At 38.2% G+C, this 23208-nt stretch overlaps 1 protein-coding gene across 8 annotated transcripts in view; it reads left to right on the top strand.

The window, feature by feature from the left end:
* Window positions 1-23208, top strand: part of LOC131220892 (probable LRR receptor-like serine/threonine-protein kinase At1g56140) — an 83920-nt gene that overhangs the window by 37504 nt on the left and 23208 nt on the right. For all 8 annotated transcript variants that reach the window (XM_058215796.1, XM_058215795.1, XM_058215797.1 and 5 more), the window contains 2 exons: window positions 62-106; window positions 197-270. In XM_058215796.1, coding sequence (XP_058071779.1) covers window positions 62-106; window positions 197-270 — 119 coding nt within the window. The remainder of the gene's footprint in view (window positions 1-61; window positions 107-196; window positions 271-23208) is intronic.

Genomic DNA, 23208 nt, shown 5'->3' with positions numbered 1-23208 from the left:
TGAACTACTTCCAACAATACATGCAGTATTGACCATAATCTCCTTAAACTATCCTTTTCAGGAACCTGGTTGCTAACAACTTCGACGTTAATAGTTTTAATAACAGGTATTTTACAAATGATGCCGTTCTACTCATCTTGACAAAATAAAAGCATATATAGCTAAGCACTTTTTGTAACTGTCCAATGATCTTTAGATTCAGTACTTCTTTGCCTTCGGGATTGAATTGTCTTCAACGGGACTTTTCATGCTATCAAGATTCTCTAACCGGTAAGCCGTCTTTTCTTCTTCATTTTTTTTTCCCTATAATTTATACATGGGCTAGAACCCCTGACATCAATGTTCAAACACACTCTTATCTACTACATAGGCTTCTTTTGGCTACATTTGAATGCACGAGAGAATTGACCTGAAAGCATATATTTTAATCAAGAAAAAATGAGAAAAAGCAACGAGGAAGTAATAGGCGATCACAAATAAATTTCTTCTAGGTCCGAAAGCGACAAAATTACCAATTGACACTGGGACCCTCAATATAAATACTGAGAGAGGAAGCCAAACAATTGGTTATTTTCACTTGATTGTTTTAGGAGCTGATCAAACCTCTTAATGGGTACGGAAGCAACCTCAGAATAAATCAAACACACAGTAGAGAATGAAAAATAATAAGAAAACACAGATAACACTCAGATTTTTACTTGAAAAAATTCTTGAGAGGAAAAGAATCATAGTACAAAGCGACAATCAATCCAGTAATATAAATGATGAATTTCAAGAGATTGAACAACTTACATAATAGAAAACCCTAGCTTTTCCCTTTGCAAAATCCTAAAAATCATATAGGCTCTCCTTTTTCTACCTTAATCGAGCATAGAGATGTACTTATATTCCCCCATATAAGATTAGAAACAAAACCCACACTTTCTATATATATATATATATATAAAACTTGCACATTCCATTGGTCGCACCTTTGGTCAACTGAGATATAAACAAAGTTTGTCGGTCAATCGAAATAGACCTCAGTTGACTATGAACATCACAACATGCTTCGGTTTAGCCAACTACACTCCACCATATTAAAGGCACTTGATCAATAATCTCCACCGCGGCTTTAATCATCTAGCTCCATTGCTCTAAGTTGTTACACAATCTTTAATCATCTTCATAATAACACAATCATCGTTGCTTCTCATGTACACTCCATCTTCATTTCTTCTTTACCAAGCCTAGAGAAGTCGAATACAACTTGAACTTCTCTGCAAGAACAACATTCATACGCATGCTAGAAGGAAAAAAAAAAGAGCATGCCAGAAGGATTATTACTAGTGTGAATGTTCTCAAGAGTAACACCTCCTTCCTCTAGCATCTTCTAGATAAAATGATGACGAACGTCAATGTGTTTAGTTCGAGAGTAGTACACTAAGTTCTTCACCAAATTGATAACACTCTCACTATCACAATACATAAGCACAAATTTCTAGTAAAGCCCTAACTCATTCATTATCCCTTTCAACATACAAGTTCCTAGAATGTTTCTATCACTACCATATATTCAACTTCAGTTGTGGAAAGAGCAACCACAGAGTAAAGCTTCAACATCCGACTGAAGCTTCAACATCTAACTGATTGCTCCACCTACTAATAGAAACGAGTAACCAGAATTCAACATTCTATTATCCATGTTTCTTACATAATATATATTAACATGGCCTACAAGTCTCTCCTTATAATTTTTTAATGTCAGGACATAGTCCATCATACCTCGTATGTAACAAAGTAACCATTTCACTACCTCCCAATGTGGCTTATCGAGGTTTGACATGTATTTACTCACAACACCTACTGCATATGTAATATCCAGTCGAATACAAACCATGACAGTAGTAAGACTACCAACTACGCTTTAATAGGGCACACAAGATATATACCACTTTTCTTTATCTGACGAAGGACATTTCTTTAAAGAAAGCCGAAAGTGAGCAGCGTGGGGCGTGCTAATTGGTTTTACCTTTTTCAATCCAAACTTGACTAAGGTATTTTCAATATACTCCTCTTAAGACAGCCATAGCTTGCTCCTTTCCCTATTTCGGTATATATCAATGCTAAGAATCCTTTTTGCATCACTCAGATCTTTCATTTGAAATGTCCTGGATAACTGAGCCTTCAATATATTAATTATAGATATGTTATGTCTGGTGATAAACGTATCATCAACATACAACACCAGAATGATAAATTCTCTATCATTCAGTGATCTAAAATTTATACAATGATCGAATTTGCTTATGATAAATCGGCCCCTGCCTCAACATGAAAGAATCAAATTTGTTGTACCATTGCCTAGGAAACTGTTTCAGGCCGTACAACGACCTTTTTAACCTACAAGTCATATTCTACTTTCCCTGTACCTCAAACCCTTTAGGTTGCTTTATTTAGATTTGGTCTTCTATTTCCCTATGTAGAAACGCAGTCTTCAAATCTAATTGTTCCAATTTCAAATTGTAGTGGACAATCAATACCAATACAAATCTGATAGATACTTTCTTAATTACAAGCATGAATATCTCATAAAAGTTGACATCTTTCTGAGTATAACCCTTCGTTACCATTCTAGCCCTGTACATATCTAGTTTTTTTTTGAAAAATCCACTTGCACCAGATTACTTTTCGCCCAATGGGCAGCTCCACCAAATCTCACGTTTCATTCTTGTATAGAGAGGCCGTCTCATCATACATCACTACTGTCCACTTCTCTGCATCTAGATCTTTAACTACTTCCTAAAAAGTAGATGGATCCCTCTCACCCATAATGAGAGCAAACATAACATTTGAGTTATCACTGTACTCAACGATAATCTGCGACCCTTTGGTGGATTTCTCCTAACCGATGGTGGCACCACCTCTTCTTATACCTATTTTTTTTTTTTTTTTGTTTTTTAATGAGTGTTATATTCATTTCTTGACAAAATTACAGAGCTTCGGGTCTTCCTCGGAAAAAAGAACCAAAGGAAGACCTATCATAAAGGCTAAACAAAAGAAACAACTAGAAAATTACAAAAAGTCGGAGGAGATCTTCCTCTCCCTTATCGCTCTGAGCCCCACCTTGTCCAGGACAAGGACTCCCCTCACATGCCGAGGAAGATCTGCAGAACAAGAGAAATATAATCGAGATTGGGAAAAGCTACCCATCCGAGCAAGAACGTCTGCCGTGTTGTTCCCCTCCCTAAAGATGTGCATGAAATTCACTGTTGCGAGAACCCAGAGCCTATCTGTAAGGGTTCTCCAACCTTTCCATACCTAGCCAATCTTAGCCCCATCATTGAAAACCTTAATCACCAGATTCTTATACCTAATCTATCTATGGCTCAGCTTCTTCAAGTGTTTTAACTTTGTATGCTTCAACATCAATCATTGATTTTTCATTTCCTTGTTCTCATTCTTCAAAAATAAAGAACCTTTATTAAACTTGACGTCCCGGTTAAAAATGATTTTTCATGAAACCCGGTCATACAATCTATATCATTTCACCCTCATCATTATAATCAACAAAAGTATACTTCTTAGCCCTTTGGTCCAGCTTATCTATTTTAAATGACAATACATGAGAGTTAGCATCATAGCCAAGTATCTGCAACCCTGAGTAATCAACTACCTGACCACTCCATACGTCATCTATAATTTTACAATCAACAGGTGTAGACGGAGATCGATTTACTAAATAGAAAGTCATAGAGATGGCCTCAACCCATAGCTCTTAGCCCAACCCAGTATTACTCAACGTACTTTCAGTCCTTTCCAAAAGAGTCTGATTCATATGCTCAACCACATCATTCCACTCTAGTCTATACCTCATTTTGTTGTGCCTCACTATCCCCTCATTCTTAGAATATTAATTAAACTCCCTGGAAGTGGCGAAAACATTGGATTTATGTTTTGTTGGGTGAAAAAATAGTTTAGTTGGTTAGGTCGACTTATGGAATGGACCAACTCTACTAAATAGCATAGACCCTCTGAGATTCAAGCCCCAAGGGACATCTACTTTCAAATACAGGCCGATCTCTAAGGAGGTCGATGCAACTATAAGGACATTAAAAGAGAATGCAACTGTAAGTCCACTCAAATAGCCAATTGTCGACCTAACCCATAGGTTAGTTGTAGCTCGGCTATAGATCAGCCATCGGTCGGCCATAGGTAGACCAATAGCTCGAAATACCTCGACCGTAGTTCGACCAGAGCTCAGTAATAGCTCGGGACAGCCTCTCTAAACAAGGCAAACACTGACTTAGCGGGAAGTTCGGCATGGCTTATACAATTTACCCTCGGATCGACAGCCCGAGAATCTTTCTAACAACTCAAAGATCTCAAGATCTTCGGACGATCAGATTAGATCTCGAAAAACTTGGACAACGATAATCTCGGGGAAATCCCGGGCGAATCTTTGAACGAATTCGTCCCAAACGTATCAGGAAAGACTCCTTATGCCACTATCTTCCTCCCCTTATAAATAAAGGTACCCTCAACCAATGTAAGGTACGTACACTCATTCTAACACTCGACTGGTGACTCTTTTCCTTAGAGATCATCTCCTTAAAAGACCTAAGGTCCTGACTTAGGCATCGGAGGGTCCCCTGTACTAGACAGGGTCTCCTTTATCTGCTCTTTTCACCTGTGCAGGTTTCGAAGGGTCAACCAGGGAAGGTCTACCGGAAAACTGCATCAATAGTTTGGTGCTATCTGTGGGAACGATGTCTTAAGCCATTCTTGCTTTACCAAATAAACTCCAAACGATACTCTAATGTCTAGAGGGAAGAAGAAAGCTCAGTCCCTTCCAATTGCAACCCTACCTGCACCTGATCATACACCACCGCCCCTTGAACTAGAATAACCCGAACAATAGGAGAGCAATTGAAGTTCTTCTTCACAGCTTCAGGCCAATTTTGGCTCCGGTAGACGGGGACAGCGATCTCGCGTAAAGGGAGGTCAACTGAATACCTTCGAAAAAGAAGTTGGGGAAATAAGGGAAAACATGAGATACACGAAGTAGATGCTGGAGCAATTGCAACCTCAGCATGTACAAAGAACCGAACCAAGCAACAATCCCCCTCAAACTTCTTACATGCACAGTGTCTCTCACAGGAGCCAACAACATAGCTCGTTCAAACCTACCCGTCTCATGTCTCGGTAACCATGCCTTTACCCACCTCCGATCTACGCCACGAGCTAGAACGGAAAAGGCATGACAAGTAGAGAAGTACATGAGCAGTTAAAGCTAGGTAACTCGCTCGACTTGGATCGAAACAGTTCCTCTTCTCGCTAGACAAGAATCCTCTCGCAACAATGGCCGAACTACTGAATAGGTCATAAAAGTATGCTAATGCTGAAGAGTCTCAGATCCTACGAGATGCCATCCAGAACAAGGTTCCTCCAACCAAAGAACAACATGTAAGGGCAAAGCCAAGCTTGACCAATATGAGTAGGAAGAGGAAGGACGACTGATCGAGGGACAATCGCAGGCCAAACAAGTGGCCTGACAGTAAGTTTAAAACTTACACCCCTCTCAACAAAATGCTAGAACAAGTTTTTATGGAGATTAAAGATAAGCGTATCCTTCATTGGTAGAACAATTTAAAGTCCAATCCCGATAAGAGGAGCAAAAGCAAGTACTGCTTCTTCTATCATGATCACAGACATAACACGAGCGATTGTTTCGACCTCAAGCAAGAGATCGAAGCACTCATTCTCGACGGCCATCTTGGAGAGTACGTGAGTGTTGAGGGTCAAATATTGCATATCAAACCCCATTTATTGCCTGGATTTATGAACATGGTACTGTTTAATAGCCCAATTTAACCGTGTTTGTGCTATAAGGTGTGTTTAGGAGCTTGGACTGAAACAGGGTGCTAAAAGCATGAATTTAATGCTCTGAAGTCACCAAGGAAAGGGATAGACCCCAGGAGACTAAGATCGACGAATTTACATGCCAGAAATCTGAGAAAACCGAGAAACTGAAGCTCAAGTGGCTTGAAAGACGTCCAGAATGCAAGATCACAAGGTTTCCACCATCTGTTCAACTCAAAACTTTATACATGGCCTGAGGACCATAAATTAACTTTACACATCAAATTTGAACCATTGGGTCCCTGTGGAAGTGGCCCAACGGACAGATCAGTCACCAAATCAACGAATTGGGGCTCACTTGGTATCTGAATATGCTTCAATTTTCTTCTCAACGCCTTAAAAGAGGCGACAAAATGGATGGACGGTGAGGAATTTTCATAAACATCACATGTGGACCCCACCATCCGTGCTTGTGCACTGGATCCATAGCACCCAGTCAGCGGGTGCTGACCCGATCCCACTCACGCGAAAGACAGCAGACGGACGCTGTCCGTCCGTTTTGCTATAGTGGGGCCCACTCATCATACATATGTATGATATGGACCGTCCATTGTGTCTGGATGGTGGGGATGACTACAATCATGGTGACCTTTTGGTCCCATTCACCCGATCACAGGAAGGCTGTGTTCAAACTTGAGATGGACGACGGAATGAAGATCTCATGGTCCACCACGGTTGGGATCCAAAACCAATCGAGTCTAGACAGCTTTTCGTCCTAAAGCCAATGGACGGAGTGGATTTTATACCTGACATCAATCAATGGTCCACCGACCATCACAGAGCTGCGGCGTAGCCTCTGTTTCGCAACAGGGGTTACGGTTTTCCTTTGTGGGCCACCACTGTACACCAACGGTCTAATCTAGACTGTCCATCAGGAGCCCACGGGCCCTCTAATCCAAGCCTAGGTGACAAAATTTCAAGAAACAACGAAGATCAATTTTCAACCGTCTAAACGGAGGACGAATGGTGCAATGAAAAGTTATGTGGGCTACACTGAAACCAATCGAAAACCATCACTTCCCAAATGGTTTTGCGAGGTAAAACTAATGGATGGAGTGGATTTCCACGAAGACACCGATAATGGGCCCCACTAAGAATCAGCGTAAGCTGATTTAGGCAGGTTGCGCGTCGGGAGAGACCCGGACGATCCAGGTCGTTCTGCAAGCTTAGATCAGATTGGTCCATCGATCCTAGCCATCCAAATCATTCTTACGGGGTGAACGACCATCACCAAGGACTATGAACGGCTCAGATCTTGTACTTGGCGGATCGTTTCGTTGAACATCTCACCTAGACGCACTTGCTACGTCTCTTTTCACTGCGGAGATGCTGCGAACAGTACTCTCACCGACTCCAGCTTTCGACCCTTTCCTACTATAAAAGAAAGAGAAAAAAAGAGAGAGGGGGATCCATTCCTTGGACGTGTGCAGCCATGGAGGCCAGGTGGTGGAGCAGTAAGGGAGAGAAAGAGAGTGTAGTTTAGATTCTTCTCTTTCTTTTTGGTTTTCTTTGTTTCCTGTTTTCTTTAAGATTTAGTTAATCATGTCTGTGGTTAGCTAAACATCTTAGCTAGGGCTAAGAGGTGAAGCTTGTAGCGTGATTGAGGTATTAGCTTTACTTTGATTTATATTTATTGAACTCTCATGGATGCTAGTTTGATCATAAGGAATGTTTTAGTTTTTAATGGTTTGTTGTGACTCAAATTACAATGGATCTACGGTAGCTTGAGATATTCTCTTTTCATATATTGAGATTGTGAACTTGGGAACCCTGTTGTTCACCATCGTCTCATGGGCATGGTTGGATAATGGAACCCTTCCTAACTTTCTCAATTCTCTCATGATTGGCTGTGAGATTGGTAAATTGCTATTGTTTGCCACAGTTTCCTGGGCATGGTTAGGTGACGGAATCACTTCCAAATATTTGTCATTCTTATCTATTGATGATTAGACCCATGAGAAGTTTAGAGATCTGACAAATCTCTTCTTACTAACTAGATAGGATAGGACTCTAATTCCAGTTATGTCCTTGAATCATTGCTAAGTAGCTTCCCAATTACTACAGGTGGATCCTTGGCACCCTAGTTTTTCACCTTTAAATTTACAAGTTTTAGATTAATATTTGACCATTATTCCCTTATACTCACTTGATTTAGATTTCATCTTAGTGTAGTTCTAGTTCTACTTAATTTCAAATTACGTATAGGTTTCAGTCCCTTGGGATTCGACCTCGGTCTCACCGAGTTTATTACTACATCACAACCCTATACTTGGGGAGTGAATAGTGAGCCGTAGAGGAGATAAGGTTACAGTAACAAATGAGTAGCCGATCAACAATGAACCGACTGGAGGGATCCGCACTATCTTTGGAGGCAATGGAGGCGGAGGTGACTTGAAAAATGCTCGAAAGGCATACGCCAGAAGCATTAGTCGTCCCGAAGAAGAGGTCTTGTTAATTGGGAGACCTCTAAAAGAACAAAAGGTGGACAAGCATAACATAACCTTCACTGAAGAAGATGCCCAAGCAATCCACCACCCACACGATGATGCGATAGTGGTCACCCTGAACATAGTTAATCGAAAGGTGTTTCGGATTCTCACGACACCGGATCGTCTGCTGATGTGCTCTTTGCCCAAGCTTTCGACAAGATGGGAGTAGGTCGATCACTACTTCGACCCATCAGAACCCCGTTGCTCAGTTTCTCAGGTGGGAAGATCATATCTGAAGGGGCAATTCAGCTTCCGGTCTCAACTGGGAATGGACAAAACCAAGTCACCACGATGGTTAACTTCTTGGTAGTAGGTTGTCCTTCCGTTTACAACGCTATCCTTGGTTGACCATCTCTAAATGCCCTATGAGCTGTGGTCTCGACCTATCACCTGGCCATGAAGTTTCTGACCGATCAAGGGGTCAGGTTAGTAAAAGGCGACCAACATTACGCCTAACAGTGCTATTACTAAGAACCCCATAACAAATAATGACTATTACTTTCCTGGATCCGCGTGAAGAATCCGAGGAAAGAAGTCGCCCCATGGAAGACCTCGTTCCCGTTCCACTAGACGAGTCTAACCCATCTAGAACCATCCAAATTAGGTCGTCCCTAAGAGCACCACTATGGGACAACATGGTATCTCTCCTCCAATGATTAGCAGACGTCTTCGCATGGTCTCATGAAGATATGCTTGGCATCGACTCCAAGATCATCGTACATCGATTGAACGCCGACCCTGCTCACCGACCAATTGGACAGAAGCGTTGTGCGCTCGGTCCCAAAAGATATGCAATGATCGGAGAAGAAGTCAATAAACTCCTCAAGTCCAGGTTCATTGAGGAAGTCTGTTATCTGGATTGGATAGCCAACATCGTGTTGGTAAAGAAAGATAATGCATGGGAAATAGCCAGTCCATGTGGACTACAGTACAGCGGGGCATGAGCTACTGAGTTTCATGGATGCGTACTTCGGTTATAATCAAATTGTAATCCATCCAAATGATAAATTGAAAAGGCCTAATTATATGTCCTTCGGGGGGGGGGGGGGGGGGGGGGTTAAATAGGACAATGCCAAATTAAAACTTTAACAGTGGAATTTAAATGAATTAAGGAAAGATAACACTTTAAACAAATCACAATACGGAAATGTAAAACAACCTCAAATAGAGAGATTGATACCAATGTTATTCTAAGGACAACCTTGCACCATAAAAATTAAGGGTTTATGGCAGGACAACCTTACTAGAACAATTTGAATATCAAAAACTCAAATCGAAAGGAAATAGTAAGAAATAAATTCTAAACTATTACACATTCCCTACAATGCTTGAAATGTAAATATTATAACATTCATATCCACACATACATCCCACAAATTTGAATGATAAAAGATATACAAATTAAACAAACATTCAAACCGCAAGACACAAAGAATTATAGTGGTTCGCCTGTGTGTTCACCAACTGTTAAACAATAGCCACACAGCTTACTACTCCACTCCTAATATCCTCACACAAGGGATATTAGTGTTCACTATAAAAATAGGTTTCACAGGTTCACCTAAAACCCTCACAATTATGTCTTTCAAATGGGCTTACACAATTCAAAAACCCCACTTCTGAGTTTTCTGGCTCTCCTCAGATAACCAACACAATGAGATTTTTCTGGCTCAATTTCAAAAGAAACCAAAATAAAGGAAATTTACACAAATGTAAAATACCTGAATTTCTCCTTTTGTAGCAGCCCGAAAGAACCAATCGGAGTAGAAGTTCGAATATAGAAGTTCAATGTCCAATACTCACTTTGAAATGGTTCTAAGTTCTAATTTATTTTAAATTAAATCGAGTTGGGCTAGCTTTATTTGATTTTGATTCCAAGAAGTGAAATATCCCAATTCCTCTTTCAAATTAGATTGAAATGCAGAAATAAAATCAAATAAGAAAAACTAACAAAAGAGAATTTTAAATATGCACAATGTAGCTTAAAAAGAATAGTAATTTATCTCTCAGAGTGATGCCTTAATTTTACTTGAATTGGATTATCAAACTCTGAAATTTGTGTTCTATTTATAGTTGCAGAAATCGCATCTACGACCGGTCCTGTGGACACTATGACTGGTCGTAAGACCAACTGCATTTTAAAAATTTTGACCGCAATCGGATAAAACCGTTCCATGACTGGTCGTAGTCTGTTCACGACTGGTCGTGACACCTCCACGACTAGTTATGACCATCCTACGACTGGTCGTGAGGCACCAGGTTTGTTCGCTGTAGTTTGAGTCGTAGATCTTGGACTGGTCGTAGGACGAGTCGTGTACTGTTCACACGGCCGGTCGAATAGAGTCCAGGACTAGTCGTAACTCAACCAAAAAATTCTGAAAATTTACAACAAACTTAGGACTGGTCTTGGAATTTCTTGGTCTGGTCGAGGCAGTTTTAGGACTAGTCGAACAAGGTCCAGGACTAGTCTTAGAACAGACCAAACATCTATAAAATGATTCAATTTGATTTATGTATACAAAATGACCTACCCTAAGGTCAAACTAAGGTCATTCATACCTTAAATGTGAAGTATGGACATTGAGTCTTCTTTTCTTCAGATGATGGTTGACCTTTGAAGATTATGAAGCTTTGAGATCTCTACAAGATTTAGCTTGAACTTGAGATCTTCCAAAGCTTGGATTTGTCATTCTTGAGTTGTACTTGATCTTGAGTTAAACATTATCTTGAGTCTTGAACAAGCACTCATCATTTCGATGTAACTTTAAAAACTCTGAACACTGAAGCTTACAGAAGTGGACAAAGTACTTGACCTCGCATTTCTTGAAGTAGATCACCGTTCTTAATTTGAAGCATTGTGATGCAGTGTCTTGAACATATAAATCAACATGCTACACAAGACACAGATTATGTTTTTTTTAGGCACCACAACATTTGACAACCAAAGTAGAAGGAAACCATAGCACTTACAATCTCCCTCTTTGTCAAATTTGTGACAAAACACACTTCAATAAAAATAAGAGTAGCATTACATGCTTAATAAAGAATCATGCATCAGTCATATATAAGAGAACCAGTTACAGCTTGGTTAAAAAATCATACACCATTTATTATTAACTAGCACAAATTCCTCCTTACTCCCCCTGAATAGCACACATAGATCCATAAAAATTATGCTACTAGCACAAATTCCTCCTTACTCCCCTTGAATATCACACATAGATCCATAAAAATTATGCTACTACCCCACAATCCATATACATTCCATATCAATCAATCCAAAAAATTTAAAATATTCTCCCCCTTTTTGTCATAATATGACAAAGGAAGAATAGAATAAATGGAAGAGGAAAACCAATAAGAGAGTAATAAAGGAATTAACTAGGCAAGATATATATGAAAGATAAATAAGCAAATTCAAAGTTCACATATCATTTACCCGCGAAAACCAAAGTCAACTAAAGTTAGTCTCACAAACTGAAAGAAAATAAAGTTGTATAAGAGTTATTACAGACTATATTTATATCATCAGGAGGAAGATTGCTAGCCTCATCTGTATTCCCTGCCTCAGCTCCTCCACCACCAACATCTACTTGGACAGGAGCCAATTCCAATTTCATCTTGTTTATATTAGAGTCGTTGAAAATAAGATGATGTATAGGAGCCCCTCCAATAGGCATATCAACTAGCTTGTGAGTAGCTAACACAGTCATAAGATAGGCAAATGAAATATTATTGTGTCCAAGATGGAGACGAAACTGAATGATGGAATGACATATTAAAGAAGGCAGACAGACATTTACACCAGTGATGACAAAATGCAAAACCCGAACCATAAAGGAAGTCAGTTCTGTTTTATTTTAAGAATGCGGATATAGATTTGAAATAAAGATTCTATGGAGAACCCTGTATCTGGGTAACAAGTACTTTGAGGGAAGCGCATTCCCTTTATGAGTCCATTGCACATCCATATTGCATAATGCTCTAGTGAGCATGCATTTTTCTAATTTTGAAGGTTTCTCAACTAGAATATGAATAGGAATACCCTCATCATTAATTGGTATGTCTATTAGACCCGAAATCAAATGGCGGTCTATTTCAAATGGACCTTCTCTAGCACCAATTTTAAAAGTTAAATTCTCAGTCGAAAAGTCAGAAATGCATGCAAACATGGATTGAGAAATAGATTGGTATGCATGCCCACCCCAATGTAGGATGTTAGCCCAGCCTACAGCTTGGAGAAGGAGAAGAAGACCAAAAGGAGCAATGTGTTCAAGATCAACAAGTCGCTCAACAATGACATTGTGCATTCGCAAATCCCGCACATTTGAGGGATCATCTTCGGGTGACCGAAGATGACGCCGAGAGATAGGAATTGATCTAGAAGATGATGGACCACGGAAAGTTTTCTTTTTCTCTAGCATCCATTTACAATAGGAGAACCAAAGAAACAAGGTGCTTCAAAAGATGTGGAGTAGGGTTTTGCTAGATCAATTTTTTCAAAAGAAAACCCCAAAATTGCAATGAATCACAAAATAAATTACTTCAAGAGTGAAAATGAAGTAATATTGACTAGAATCTACAAGAAAAACGCAAATGACGCACTAACCTTGAAGATCTAAGAAGGTGGGTACGACCGGTCGGGCATTGGCTCGTTGGAGAGGAAAGAGGAAATGAGGAAGAAGAAATTTTTTCTAAATTTTAAAAGGTCCAGCGCGCTACACAACTGGTCGTGGGTCGTTCTCGACCAATCATGCCACGACTGGTCGTGTACCATCAAAAACATGCATTTTCCATAAAAATTTAAAATTTAAACCAATATATTATTATATATATATATATATATATATATATATATATATACATTATGATACAAATATGCATGAATATTCAATTTAGATTGCACATACCAAGAATAAATTTCAATTTATTAAACCTACTTTTGTCGAGCAGCTTAGTAAAAATGTAGCAAGTTGATTCTCGGTTGGAATATATTCCAAAGATATTATGTTTTCTTCCACTAATTTACGAATATAATGATACCTAATGTCAATGTGCTTGGTACGTGAATGTTGAATTGAATTTTTAGAAATATTTATTATACTGGAATTATCACAATATAAAACCATTGACTCCCGTACAATTCCATAATCGCTTAACATTCTATTCATCCAAACAAGCTAAGTACATGCGTTTTCAGCTATCATGTATTCAGCCTTAACAGTTGAGAGAAATACAGAACTTTGCTTCTTGCTAAACTAAGAAACTAAATAATTTTCGATATAGAAACAGCCACCACTAGTTGATTTTCTATCATCGATATTACTAGCCCAATCAGCATTAGTGTATCCAGCCAACTGAACACTAGAATCATATGGATACTAGAGACCCAAATTAGCAGTACTTGTGACATATCGAATAATTTGCTTAACATCAGTTCGATTTGACTCTTTAGGGTCAGATTGATATCTAGCGCAAATACCAACACTAAAAGCAATATCAGGTTTATTTGCAGTTAAATAAAGTAAACTACCAATCATACTATGATATAATTTAGGATCCACATTTTTACCTGTAGAATCTTTTGAGAGTCTTAATGTTGTACTCATATGAGTATCAAAATTCTTACCATTCTTAAATCCGAACTTTTTAATCAAGTTCAGAGCATATTTGGTTTGAGAAATGAAAATACCATCAAATTGTTGTTTTACTTGCAACCCTAGGAAATAATTCAATTTCCCAACCATGCTCATTTCGAACTTAGATTTTATTAAATCTGTAAACTCAATAGTCATGTTAGTACAGGTAGATCCATAAATAATATCATCAGGATAGATCTGAACTATTAAGATATGATCGTTATGTCTCTTAACAAACAAAGTTTTATCAACACTTCCCATTAAAAAATTAAAAACTTAGTCAATTTTTCGTACCATGTCCTGGGAGCTTGTTTCAAACCATAGAGAGCCTTTTTTAGGCGATAAACATGATCAGCATTCTTAGGGTCTTCAAAACCCGTTGGTTGTTCAACATAAACTTCTTCGTGCAGATCGTCATTTAAGAAGGTACTATTTACATCCATTTGATAAATTTTAAATTTTTTAAAGCAAACAATGGATATGAATAGTCTGATTGATTCAAGACGAGCTACTGGGATAAAGTTTTCATCATAGTTGATGCCTTCAATTTGAGTGTACCCTTGTACAACCAGTCTAGCCTTGTTTCGAATTATATTACCAAGTTCATCGGACTTATTTTTGAAAATCTACTTATTTCCTATAATGTGTTTATCTTTAGGTTTAGGAACAAGATACCAAACATCATTTCTCACAAATTGGTTAAGCTCTTCTTGCATAGCTACTATCCAGTTTTCATCAGTAAGTGCTTCTTTTACATTAGCCGGTTCTATCTGGGATGTAAAGTACATGTAATTACATATGTCTTTTAGTTGTCTACGAGTGTGCACACCAGTGAGAGGGTTTTCAAGAATTTGAGTGGTTGGATGTCTTTAACAGTCCTCAGTTCAGAATTAGTTTGATTTGATGAAGTATCTGGTTTGTCAATTAAAAGAACTTCATCATTATCTAAACTTGAGATAGGTGTATTCAAGTGATCGTCAATCACCACATTGATGGACTCTTGAATAACACCGGTCCTTTTATTCAGTACTCGATATGCTCGACTATTTAAATTAAAGAATATCCTAGAAAGATACCTTCATCACTTTTAGTGTCAAAATTTTTCAGATTTTCACGGTCACGTAAAATATAACACTTACTACCAAAAACTCGAAAGTATTTGACAGTAGGCTTCTTGTCGAACCATATTTCATAAGCTATCTTACAGTTTGATTTTCTCATATAGACCCGATTGATTATATAGCATGCAATATTTACAGCTTCAGCCCAAAGATTTTTATGGAGCTTCATACTATTCAACATTACATTTGTCATTTCTTGAAGTGCTCTATTTTTTCTTTCAACAATTTCATTTTGTTGTGGTATTTTAGGTTGAGAGAATTCATGTGATATTCTCTGATCACAACAGAATTTCTCAAAACTACTATTCTCGAACTCAGATCCATGATCACTATGGATTTTACTGACTTGAGAACCTTTTTCAGTTTGGATCCGCTTGAAAATCTTTTTTACTTCATCAAGGGTTTCTGATTTATCTCTTAAGAAAGCTACCTAAGTGAATCTGGTAAAATCATCCACGATTACCAGTATGTATTTTTTAGCACCTCGACACTTCGTCCGGATTGGTCCTATAAGATCCATATGGAGAAGCTCGGGTGGTTTTGATGTGGCATTGGAGTTCACCTTTTTGTGAGCACTCCTAGTTTGCTTGCCAATTTGGCATTCGCCATATATTTTGTCTACTTTTTGTAGTTTAGGTAGACCTCTTATTAGTTCTCTTTTGCTTAATTTATATAGATTGCAGTAGTGTACATGTCCAAGGCGTTTATGCGATAATTCAATCTCATCGGTATGGACCATGTAACACGATTGAGTAGATGAGCTAGAATCACTAACAATATATCAATTTTCAAACGTTCTATGACCAGTTAATATTACTAAACCATTTTTGTTTAAAATTTCACACCCTTGGTTAGAAAATTTAATACTGATTTTTATCGCATATTTGAGAAATGCTTAACAAGTTATGTTTTAAACCTTCAATATACAAAACATTCTTAAATAAGGGAAGGTTAAAAAGTTGAACCGTAACTTAATTAATAATCTTGTAGTTGCTACCATCACCAAATATGACTAAACCATCAGTCATGTCTTTAAGAGTGGTGAATAGACCTTTGTCACCAGTCATGTGCCTACAGCATCCACTGTCTAGGTACCACTTTGAATGGCTTGACGCTTTGAAAGCCGTGTGGGCAACCAAGCAAGTAACCTTAGGAACCCATTTCATAACTGTTTTGGGTTTAGGAATATAGTTGGTCTTCTTGTGTTTGTAGTTATTGTAAGAATGACCTACTGAGTTAGATTTTAAGAGTTCCTTAAGTAAATCAACTATTTTTTCAGCCAAAGGTTTTTGATTCTAATATTTATAGTTGATATGATTACTTTTAGGTTTGAAAGATTGAAAATTTTTAGTATTTTTAGAAAAATTAATTTTGATTTGGGCTATTTCCTTTTGAGTTTGAAGATTCTCCTTTCACAAACTTAGGATAAGTATTCTTCTGTTTAGGAGGAACATTTTTATCGTAGCCCAAACCAGATCGGTCGCCACATTTTCTTGATACAGACAAAAGTTTTTCTAACTTTGGATCACCTTGAGCATTCCTCCATGTATCCTTAAAGTTAAAAGAGAAGAGACTTCAAGTTTAAGTTTTTCATTTTCAGATTTTAGATTTTCAATCAGGAAAGTTTTGAAATCTAAATCACATTTTGATTTTTTAAAACAATCTGAAATGTAGGATTTTTTAAAAATAAGTGAATCAAAATTTTCTTTAAGTTTTAAAAACTTTTCTTTTTGAAGTTTTAGTTTTACGGCAATTTTACAACTTTCCTTGTATAGCGCATTGTAAGCATCTTAAAGATCTTCTTCATTTTCATGATCACTATTCAGATTTTCTTCACTAGTTGAATCATCATTATCTGAAAAAGTGAACTTGGCTAGAGTCATAAGGGCTTTAACTTCATTGCCCGACTCGGTTTCAGAATCTTCTGATTCAAAAGAGGCTTCAGTGCCAGAAGATTCATCCCAAGTAGCCAACATTCCTTTCTTTTTAGGTTTGTCCTTTTTAGGACACTTGTTTGCTAAATGCCCATATTCTTAGCAGTTGTAACATTAATTATCTTTTAAAGATTTTCAAGTTTTAGATTTAGATTTAGATCTTTTCTTATCATTTAATTTTTGAAAATCAACCCTGTTTTTACTTTTGAAAATCTTGTAAAACTTTTTCGCTAACAGGGCCATATTATCTTCAGAATTTTTTAAAATCAGAATTTTCTTGAGAAATACATTTAGAAGATTTAAGGGCAATAGATTTACCTTTATGAGCTTTAAAATTTAACTCATAGGTTTGTAAAGACCCAACTAGTTCTTCTACCCTCATATTGTTCGTATCACGAAATTCCTGGATCGCGGTAACCTTTGAGTTGAACCGTTCAGGTAGTGAGCGTAGTATCTTTGCACAAACTTTACTTTCTGGGATTTTATCGCCAAGACCTCACATAAAGTTCACAATATCATTTAATCTTATATAAAAGTCCATAAACATTTCATTTTGCTCTATATATATGTATTTCCTCAAATTTAGTTGTGAGGAGTTGGACTTTAGATTTCTTGACAATTGATGTTCCCTCATGTGTCATCTCTAAAATATCTCAAGCTTGCTTTGCAGTATCACATGATATAATTCTTGAATTCATCCGGTGATAGTGTGCAAGTAATTGCATTTAGTACTTTTGCATTGGCACTACTATCACTTTTCTGAAGTGTGGTCCAAGAAAAATAAGGTGAGACTTTCATTAATTTGGATCCATCGATACCAGTTACTTCAATAGTAGGAGGGGTCCATTCAGTCACTATGACTTGCCACACGCTCTCATACATGGATTTAAGGAAAATCCTCATCCTAGCTTTCCAATAGGCATAATTGGAGCCATCAAATGGTGGAGGCCTAGTGACTAAAAGGCTATCAAAATTTGACATCTTATAAATAACTTAGATCGATTAGTTCAGGAAATAAATCCAAAAATATAACAATTAAAACGAGCTATTAGGCTTTGATACCACTTGAAAAAGCCTAGCTATATGTCCTACAGGGGGGGTGGGGGGTGGTGAATAGGACTATGCCAAATTAAAACTTTAACAACAGAATTTAAATGAATTAAGGAAAGATAACACTTTAAATAAATCACAATACAGAAATATGAAGCAACCTCAAATGGAGAGATTGATACCAATGTTATTCTAAGGACAACCTTGCACCATAAAAACCAAAGGTTTATGGCAAGACAACCTTACTAGAACAATTTGAATATCAAAAACTTAAACTGAAAGGAAATAAAAGAAATAACAAGAAATAAATTCTAAACTATTACAACATTCCCTACAATGCTTGAAATGTAAATATTACAACTGAAAGGAAATAAAGGAAATAGCAAGAAATAAATTCTAAACTATTATAACATTCCCTATAATACTTGAAATGTAAATATTACAACATTCACATCCACACATACATCCTACAAATTTGAATGATAAAAGATATAGAAATTAAACAAACATTCAAACCACAAGACACAAAGAATTATAGTAGTTCACCAGTGTGTTCACCAACTATTAAACAACAGCCACACAGCTTGCTACTCCACTCCTAATATCTTCACACAGGGGATATTAGCGTTCACTATGAAAATAGATTTCACAGGTTCACCTAAAACCCTCACAATTGTGTCTTTCAAATGAGCTTACACAATTCAAAAAAACCCCACTTTTGAATTTTCTGGCCCTCCTCAGATAACTAATACAATGAGATTTTTCTAGCTCAATCTCAAAAGAAACCAAAATAAAGGAAATTTACACAAATGTAAAAAACCTGAATTTCTCCTTTTGTAGCAGCCCGGAAGAACTAATCGGAGTAGAAGTTCAAATATAGAAGTTCAATGTCTAATACTCACTTTGAAATGGTTATAAATTCTAATTGATTTTAAATTAAATCAAGTTAGGCTAGCTATATTTGATTTTGATTCCAAGAAGTGAAATATCCCAATTCCTCTTTCAAATTAGATTAGAATGCAGAAATAAAATCAAATAAGAAAAGCTAACAAAAGAGAATTTTAAATATGCATAATGTATCTTAAAAAGAACAGTAACTTATCTCTCAGAGTGATGCCTTGATTTTACTTGAATTGGATTATTAAACTCTGAAATTCGTGTTTTATTTATAGTTGTAAAAATCGCATCTACGACTGGTCCTGTGGACACTACGACTGGACGTAGAACGAATTACATTTTGAAATTTTGAGCATGATCGGATAAAACCGTTCCATGACTGGTTGTAGTTTCTCCACGACCGGTCGTGACACCTCCACAACTGGTCGTGACCATCCTACGACTGGTCGTGAGGCACCAGGTTTGTTCACTGTAGTTTGAGTCGTAGATCCTAAACTGGTTGTAGGACGAGTCATGCACTGTTTACACGACCGGTCGAACAGAGTCCAGGACTGGTCGTAGCTCAACTAAAAATTCTAAAAATTTGCAACAAATTTAGGACTGGTCTTGAAATTTCTTAAATTGGTCGAGGTAGTTCTAGGACTAGTCGAACAATATCCAGGACTAGTCTTAGAACATACCAAACATTTATAAAATGATTCAATTTGAATTATGTATACAAAATGACCTACCCTAAGGTCAAACTAAGGTCATTTATACCTTAAATGTGAAGTAAGGACATTGAGTCTTCATTTCTTCAGATGATGGTTGACCTTTGAAGATTATGAAGCTTTGAGATCTCTACAAGATGTAGCTTGAACTTGAGATCTTCCAAAGATTGGATTTGTTGTTCTTGAGTTGAACATTATCTTGAGTTTTGAACAAGCACTTGTCTTTTCGATGTAGCTTTAAAAACTCTAAACATTTAAGCTTACAGAAGTGGACAAAGTACTTGACTTTGCATTTCTTGAAGTAGATCACCGTTCTTAATTTAAAGCATTGTGATGCAGTGTCTTGAACATATAAATCAACATGCTACACAAGACACAGATTGTGTTTTTTTTTTTTGGCACCACAAAATTTGACAACCAAAGGATCAGGAAAGCATAACACTTATATAAATAAAAAACTGCCTTTGTCACCGACAAAGGTCTTTATTGTTATCAAGTCATGCTCTTTGGATTGAAAAATGCAGGCGCTACTTATCAGCGATTGGTCAACAAAATGCTCGCTCAACAGATAGGGCGAACAATGGAGGTCTATATAGATAATATACTTGTCAAGATCGTCAAAGCTACAGACCATATCGCCGACCGTGAGGAAATGTTCATCATCCTTCGCAAGTACCGAATGAAGCAAAACCTGAACAAATGTGCCTTTGAGGTTAACTTGGGAAAGTTCCTCGGCTTCTTCGGCAGCCAGCGAGGAATTGAAGCGAATCCCAAGAAGATTAAGGTTCTCCTTAATATGCAATCGCTAAAGACAATCAAAGATGTTCAACGACTTACAAGAAGGATCGTCGCCCTCAATCCCTTCATGTCCCGAGCTATAGACAAATGTCTTCCCTTCTTCAAACAGTTGAAGGGGAAAGAACTGGTAGACTGGCTGAAAGAATGTGAGGTGCCCTTCCAGCAACTCAAGCAATATCTAAAGTCACCACCACTGCTCTTTATACCCGTGCATGGAGAGTCCTTGTTACTATAATTGGTTGTTTCTAATGCAACAGTTAGATCAGCCTTAATTAGGGAACATGAAAGAAAGCAATTCCCAGTATACTATGTCAGAAAAGCCCTAGTTTCGGCCGAGATAAGGTATCGCCGAGATAAGGTATCCAACCTTGGAAAAATTAGCTTTGGCTTTGGTCGTTTCCTCTCGATGCTTGCGGCCATATTTCCAAGCTCATACTATCATCGTCTTAATCAATCAACTACTACATCAAGTGCTCCAAAAACCAGAAGCTTCTGGACGACTGACTAAGTGGGCAATCAAGTTAAGTGAGTTCGACATCAAGTATCAATCCTGACTAGCCATCAAAGGTCAGGTAGTCACAGATTTTATAGTCGAGCTAACTCCTGCACCCCAGTAAGCCCGGCTGGAGCTCATCCTGAGTGTAGCACCCGACCAAAAATCTGCCAAATCGTCCGACACTGAGGCTCTTCCTGACCTACCTAAGTGGACACTCTATGTTGATGGCTTATCCAATTCTAAGGAAAGCGAGGCCGGGAAAGTCCTAGAGACCCCAGACCATACATGCATCAATATGCCTTAACATTCAGATTTCAAGCCTCCAACAATACAGTGGAATACGAGGCCTTGCTTGTCGGACTTAAACTGGTAGCCAATATAAGGGCTTAACATCTCAAAGTCTTCAGCGATTCCCAATTGGTCGTCAATCAAAATCGAGGCATACCAGGCCAAAAAGGAACCCATGAAAGCATATCTACGGAAGGCCAAAGAATTGATCGGAATGTTTCAAAATTACAGTGTTGCCCTAATCCCTCGGGCCAAGAATTCCAAAGCTAACATGCTGGAAAAACTAGCTACTGCAGATGAGGACGAGATCCCAAGATCTATCCCAATCGAGTTCCTTGCAAAGCCGAGTATCGACAAAGCCGACCTCGCATTAGTCCTTCCGGTAAGATCGGAACCAACTTGGATAGATCCAATCATCAACTACCTCAAAGAAGGCAGGTTACTCGAAGATTGAATGAAGGCACGCAGGTTGAGAACTAAAGCCGCACGATACACCATACTCAACAACATCCTTTACAAGAAAGGTTTCTATCTCCCCTACCTCAAATTAATGCCTCCGACCAGAAGAAGCAAAATATGTCCTAAGGGAGACCCATGAGGAGATCTGCAGAAACCACTCAGGAGGTCAAGTTTTGGCTCGCAAAGTGATCTGGCAAGGTTATTACTGGCCGACCATCCAAACTGATGCTCGACAATTTGTTCAGAAATGTGACAAGTGTCAGCGCTTCATGAACATACATCGACAGCCACCTGAGGAGCTCACTCCTATGACCGCGCCATGACGATTTTCTCAGTGGAGGATCGACATCATTTGTCCCCTCCTGACTAGTAAAGGTCAAACCAAGTTTGCCGTTGTAATTGTCGACTACTTCACAAAATGGGTTGAAGCTGAACCATTAGCAAAGATAACTAAGCAGAAGATCACCGATTTTGTCTGGAAGAACATCATATGCAGATTCAGAATTCCTCGAACCATTGTCTCCAACAACGGGAAGTAATTTGATAACAAGTAATTCCAAGGGATGTGCGATAACCTCGGATTTCGCAACGTCTACTCTTCGCCTCGACATCCATAGGCAAAAGAACAAGTTAAAGCGATTAACAAGATCATCAGGCACCATCTCCGAACTAAACTCAAGAATGCTAATGGAGATTGGGCTGAGGAACTCCCTAAAGTCCTTGAGGCATACCAAACTACCACCTAGATGGCTACTGGGGAAACCCCCTTTTCCTTAGCATATGGAGCGGAAGCGTTCACTCTCGTAAAAATCAGACTACCCACAGATCGGACAGAGTCTTTCGATGAACAAGTCAATACTGAGTTGATGGCGTTGAGTCTCGACCTTCTTTGAAGAACGGAGGGAACAAGCTAAGATCCAAACCGCTGTTCGCTAGCAACAAGTGACGCATTTCTAAAATTCTCAAGTGAATGTTAGAAGATTCTGAACTGGCGATTTAGTCCTCCGAAAGACTTTCCAGAATACCATGGAATTGATATCGGGAATCTTGGGCCCGAACTAGGAAGGACCTTACGCAGTAACGAGTATGAGCCGACCTGGATCATACCGACTAGAAGATCTGGACAACCAACTTTTACCACATCCCTGGAATGCTGAACATCTCAAAATCTATTATCCTTAATAGATCAGCATGAAGCTCATTGTATATCGATCAACTTCAAATTAAGTACTAATAAGAGCATTGTCACAACTTGGTTCTCGTTCGGTCTGTCGTCCCCATCGAGTTCGACCAAGGTCCGACCTCTATTCGACCTATCTGGTCCGAACTTTGTCTGACCAAGGTCTGACCTTTGTCCAACCTGCGGGATTCAACTAGGATTTATCCTACCTAACTCAAAACTGATCCATCCATACAAGATTGAATG

The sequence above is a fragment of the Magnolia sinica genome, chromosome 12, assembly GCF_029962835.1.
Source record: "Magnolia sinica isolate HGM2019 chromosome 12, MsV1, whole genome shotgun sequence".
NCBI lineage: Eukaryota > Viridiplantae > Streptophyta > Magnoliopsida > Magnoliales > Magnoliaceae > Magnolia > Magnolia sinica.
This window is presented reverse-complemented; position numbering and strand designations above follow the sequence as displayed.